Here is a 5,562-nt window from a genome sequence, read left to right as displayed (position 1 = left end):
AATGTTAAAACAGTTGTGCTGCTTAATATTTTTGTGGAAACCATGGTACCTTTTTTAGGATTCTTTGATGATTAGAATGTTGAAAAGAACAGCATTTATTTGAAATAGAAATCTTTTCTAACTTAATAAATGTCTTTACTCTCATTTTGATTAATATGCATCCTTGATAAGTAAACATACTAAAGTAATTTCTCTCTCAAAAATAAAATAAAATAAAAAATCTAGTTTATATAACACTGTTAATCTGTGCTCTTTGTTTGATTAGCATCCAGTGATTCAGAGCTGAAACTATCATAGACACTGAGGATGCCCACAATATTCAAATTAGTGGTCAATTTAGATTTGTTTTGTTTTTTAACAAAAATACAATATTTCACATTTGGTCACTCCATTCTTTTATATTTGGCTACACCATTGCAGTTATGGGTCATCATGTTGACTCCATGTTAAAATCCAAAATTACCAAAAACAAGTCCTGTCATCACCTTGCCTTTGTGTCCTTTATTGCTCTACTTCCTCTCAATTAATTAACTTGGTCTAAAATGTGTCTAATCTGTGTGTTTTATAAAATTGATTTAATCTACAGATTAATTATTGCTGTTTTATTTATTGTTCATGATGTACGGTGACCTTGAGTGATTTGAACGCCTTAAATAAAATGTATTATTATTATTATTATTATTATTATTAATTCAGTAGTTCAAAGTTCATATTGTTGCTTTCTGAAAAGTATTGTTTATCCTCTTCAGCTGTCATATTGCACACTGCATATGTTGAGAGAGTGCATTAAATCAATGATTAAGAAACTCTGTATTATGGAGACACTTTTACTTTATTAAACTTATTGAGCAGGGACCGGATTATCCCAGAGCGCTAAAGCTGGCACACCATGGCTCTTCTCAAAACTGCCTAGCTAGACAGTATTTTAGGCACCATAGACGTGCTCCTGATGTCACGAATTGTAGACAATAGATTATGCTGCACCCTAAAAGGCCTAATTTTGCCACTACCACTTTTTTTCGATAAGGCAATCCCACAATTCATTGTGACAAGCTCAGCAAAACAGTTTCATAAAAAATGATGGAACAAAACTAAAGGAGAGTTTAAATGTTTATTATTTCATTACTGAAAAGTGTTGACAGGAAACCAGCTTTAAAAGATGCATTATTTTGTGCAATTTTTATGTTTGCTACATCATTTTATTAAATTATCACTAGTTGTGTGCTTTAAATGAGTCTCTTTTGGAGACCACTTGAGTGGTGCTTTTTGTCTGCCAGATAAATGGCTTTTAATGATATTTGTGAAGTTAATATTGTGTTATACATGGTGTCTATGTAGACAGTGGCTCATGTAGACAGTACAGCTCATGTTTTAAGGACAGAACCTGTGACTACTGCTTATGAGTCCGTGGCATTTAAGAGTACTTGGACATGATAATGAAGAAAAACAGTTTTGTTTTTTTTAAATCTGTCAAGAAATGTGTTTTCTTGTGTGTTTTTGTTTATACATGTATTGTATAGTTAAAATCATTCCTGCCCTCATTAATATTTTCATAATTTTAATGAATCATTATATTTAAATAATGGTTCTGTATAATAATAATAGTTTGTCCACCAAAAAAATCTAAATTAATATTAATACAGAAATTAAACCCATTTTCTTCATGGAAGAGCATGTGGACGCTAAAAATGTTTTTTTTTTATTAGTCTTAAGTATTCTAATTTGTTGAGATAGTGAATTGGTGGGTTTTTGTTAAATGTGAGCCAAAATCATCACAATTAAAAGAACCAAAGACTTAAACTACTTCAGTCTGTGTGCATTGAATTTATTTAATACACGAGTTTCACAATTTGAGTTGAATTACTGAAATAAATGAACTTTTCCACGACATTATAATTTATTGAGATGCACCTGTATGAGTTGTGTTTTTGTGTAAATAAAATCTTTTTTCTTTTCTTGGGCTCAGTCACCGGCGGTTCAAGCGCTCTAACAGCGTGACGACAGCGGTACAGGCTGATCTGGACACTCTGGACTACACACCAGCTGACTCTCCTGTCACAGATTTCCCCTCCTCGGGCTGCTTGTCACGGCAGTACTCGCGTGATGCCGCCACCTCCACCGTCAGCATCCAGGGCTCAGGGAATCACTACCACGCCTGCACCTCAGATGAGTATGAGGACGTTGGCTTTGATCCCTCCATCCTGCCTCCACCTGACCCATGGATTGATAGCGTAACAGAAGATCCCTTGGAAGTCGTAGGCCGCTCTGTGTGTCAGCGTGACGGCCACTGGTTCCTAAAGCTGCTGCAGGCAGAGACAGAACGTATGGAGGGCTGGTGCAGGCAGATGGAGCACGACGAGAAGGAGAACAAGCTACCTGATGAAAGTTAGTGTTTGATTTACCCATAATACCATAATAGAGTCTCATCTAAAAATCTTATAGTAGGTCAACCTTCTCAGAGAAGGGACAGAGCGGTGTGGAATAAAGGTAAATTATGTGAAAAATAATGCGTAAAAAAACAAAACAAAGCATTAACACATGTTAGACTGCACCCCATAAACACAATCAAGCCTAGAAAAAAAACATTGAACCACCCCTTTAAAGAAAGTAAAATATATTTTTTTAACATTCTAGTTATTTTTGTGTGCTCTGTGTATTGTTTCAGTGCCCAATAGGTATATAAATATAATGACTTTTTAAACTGTATTAATTTACAACAAATTATATATGGATTGCAGATAATTAAGGATTTGCTGAAATAGCACATGCACAAATGTATTGTATTAATCTCAGCTGCATTGAAGTAATCTCCCCCATGTTGGACGTTCTGGTCCTCACACTGTTTGTCTGAAATCTCAGGCATTGTTTTTATTTAAGAATTATTGCTAATATCAAACCTATCACTGTAGGCTCTCCTAATTTTAATAATCATAATAGAGCATAATAGATATTTAAGTCTCAGAAGGAAGCAGAATTCTACTTTTCTATTGCTCTAGGGTCGTTATGCATGTTTCTGACGCTCACCTGTTTGTTTTTGTGTGTGCTGTTCAGTCCTGGGGAAGATCCGCAGTGCAGTGGGAAGTGCACAGCTGCTTATGTCCCAGAAGTTTCAGCAGTTCAGGGAACTGTGTGAGGAAAATCTGGTGAGTACTAGTAGGAATGATATAATAAACATTATTTGACAGAATCAACTTATACTATGAATTGAATTGACACTGAACTGACTTGAGCTGAATGATGACGCTATTGTCTTTTTAAGAGCTTCTTTACAGCAGAATTTGAATTCTTCAGTCTCATATTTGAAGACGTTTGGGGTCAGTAAGATTTTTCTTTTTAAAGAAATTAATACTTTAATTCAGCAACGATTAAACCGATCAAAAGTGACAGCCAAGACATTTATAATGATGCAAAAGATTTCTGTTTTAAATAAAAGCTGTTCTTTTGAACTTTCTAAGTATTATATTCATTAAAAAAGACAGCTAAAAATGTACATTTGTAATCACAGAAATAAATTACATAAAAAAATAGAAAACACTTATTTTAAATTGTAATAATATTTCACAATATTACTGTTTTTATTAATGTATTTTTGATTAAAATAAATGCAACCTCTGAGACTTCTTAAAAATAAACATTTTAAAAATCTTACCCGACCCCAAGCTTTTTGAACAATAGTGTATCTTTAAGGATGTGAATCTTTGGAAAATAATGGAATTGTGGGTACCTTTGCAAATACAGTACCAGGATGGACACACCATCTGCAGAGAAAACAGTTCCAATAAGGCAATAAGGATGTTTTGACAGCACAGCTGATTCTTATAGTTCCATTTTTGATACTTCTCTTGGCTCAGCAGAACCCAAACGCTCACCCACGGCCAGTGGCTCAAGATCTCGCAGGGTTCTGGGACATGCTTCAACTTTCCATTGAGAATATCAGCTTAAAGTTCGATGAGCTTCACCAGCTCAAAGCCAACAACTGGAGACCCCTCGACCCCCCCGAAAGAAAGGTAAAACAAACTTGCAGAATCAGTACGGAGCCACTGACAAATGAAGAAAAAGAATGCAGACATGCTAGCTGCCTGATCGAAAGGCGTTTTTTCATTCATGTACATGGTCTGTTGCTTCTGTAGTGTGATATTATGCATTCAAGGGTGGGCACTGGCAATAACAAACCTACAAACTCCACATTATTATTGTGAATTATTATAAATTTGCTTCTGGAAGTGTTGCTGTTGCCTCCCTGTGGCTCATGTCGGTCTGTTGGTCTAATGTGACTGTGAATGTTTCACTCACTCTTAATTTCCTGACATCCTCTTCATGTTTGTTTGTTTGTTTGTTTGACAGTGAGCTGTTTTCAGAAGTCATTCCATCCGGCATGCACCATGGGGGCAGTGGCCCCCAACCTCTCACCCCCGCCGGGCCGTTCTCTTACCGCACGCAGTCGGCCGCGGAAGCGTTAGCACCACTCCATAATGTTAGCCGCGGCTGGCCTTAGCGCTGTCTGTGTGCAGGTGTGCCATATTGCTGTCTCCGCTCGTCTTTCTCCTCCCGCCGTGGTGGCTAACTGACTGTTTGTCGTCCCTGTTCAGGAGAGAAGGCTGCCTCCCCCAGTGCCAAAGAAACCCCCGAAAGGCCACCCTCCCCTGGCCAGAGATCGCTCGCTGGAAAGCACCGAGAAGCAGCGTCAAGAGGCGCGCAAACGTTTGATGGCGGCCAAACGAGCTGCTTCAGTACGGCAGAACTCGGCCACAGAGAGCGCAGACAGCATCGAGATCTATATACCTGAGGCCCAGACCAGACTATGAAACTGCCAAACACACGAAAACGCACTCACACACGAACGCCCAAGTGCAGAATTCTGCCATGAGCACAACACGTCACACAGATCTATATCTGCCTAATGCTAAGATCACTGTAAATTAGGAGAGCCATACACCAGCACCATGATAGCACAGAAGTGGTAATTTGACCTTTCATTATTTAAAAAATGACAACCAACATAGATGTACATCATATTTCTATGACCCCAAGATGTTAGTCAGGAAAAATTACTTGTTTAATTTTACACAAATGAAAACGAGGCTGTAGGTTGTACTGTCTTATGGTCAATCTAATTTTCACCGCCCATGTTTTCCTGTTTTGTTTTTTTTTTCTTATTATTTTCTCCTGGAAGTTTTTGGAAATACTTTTTCAGGGTCCATTAAATGTCCTGAACGTCCAGTGGGGGAAATGGTCAAGGGACTTTAGTTTTGTTCTTTTTTTAGTATTAATGCTCTTAAAAACAATAAAATTCTTAAAACAAGATTTTTTTTTTTTTTTTAGAAGCAGCACTGCATAAAATATTAAGACTTGTTTTCTTAGATTATATCTTGAATAAACACTACTGTTCAAAGGTTTGTGGATGTTAAGTATTTTATTTTATGAAAAATACAGTAAAAACTAATTATTACCATTTAAAATAACTATTTTCTATTTATTTTAAAAGTTATTCCTGTAATGGCAAAGCAGTCATTACTCCAGTCTTCAATGATTCTTCAGAAATCATGCTAATCTGCTGATTTG

At 36.8% G+C, this 5,562-nt stretch overlaps 1 protein-coding gene across 1 annotated transcript in view; it reads left to right on the top strand.

Moving 5' to 3' along the window:
• Positions 1-5,304, top strand: part of LOC107732592 (disks large-associated protein 1-like) — a 6,644-nt gene extending 1,340 nt beyond the window's left edge. Inside the window, exons 3-6 of the mRNA XM_016543959.1 lie at positions 1,967-2,385; positions 3,052-3,143; positions 3,852-4,007; positions 4,590-5,304. Coding sequence (XP_016399445.1) covers positions 1,967-2,385; positions 3,052-3,143; positions 3,852-4,007; positions 4,590-4,805 — 883 coding nt within the window. The 3' untranslated portion in view covers positions 4,806-5,304. The remainder of the gene's footprint in view (positions 1-1,966; positions 2,386-3,051; positions 3,144-3,851; positions 4,008-4,589) is intronic.
• Positions 5,305-5,562: the final 258 nt, after the last annotated feature.

The sequence above is a fragment of the Sinocyclocheilus rhinocerous genome, unplaced genomic scaffold, assembly GCF_001515625.1.
Source record: "Sinocyclocheilus rhinocerous isolate Xijiao unplaced genomic scaffold, SAMN03320098_v1.1 scaffold1420, whole genome shotgun sequence".
In the NCBI taxonomy this organism is placed as follows: domain Eukaryota; kingdom Metazoa; phylum Chordata; class Actinopteri; order Cypriniformes; family Cyprinidae; genus Sinocyclocheilus; species Sinocyclocheilus rhinocerous.
Note: the sequence above shows the minus strand (reverse complement) of the source record. Positions and strands in the feature narration are given on the sequence as shown.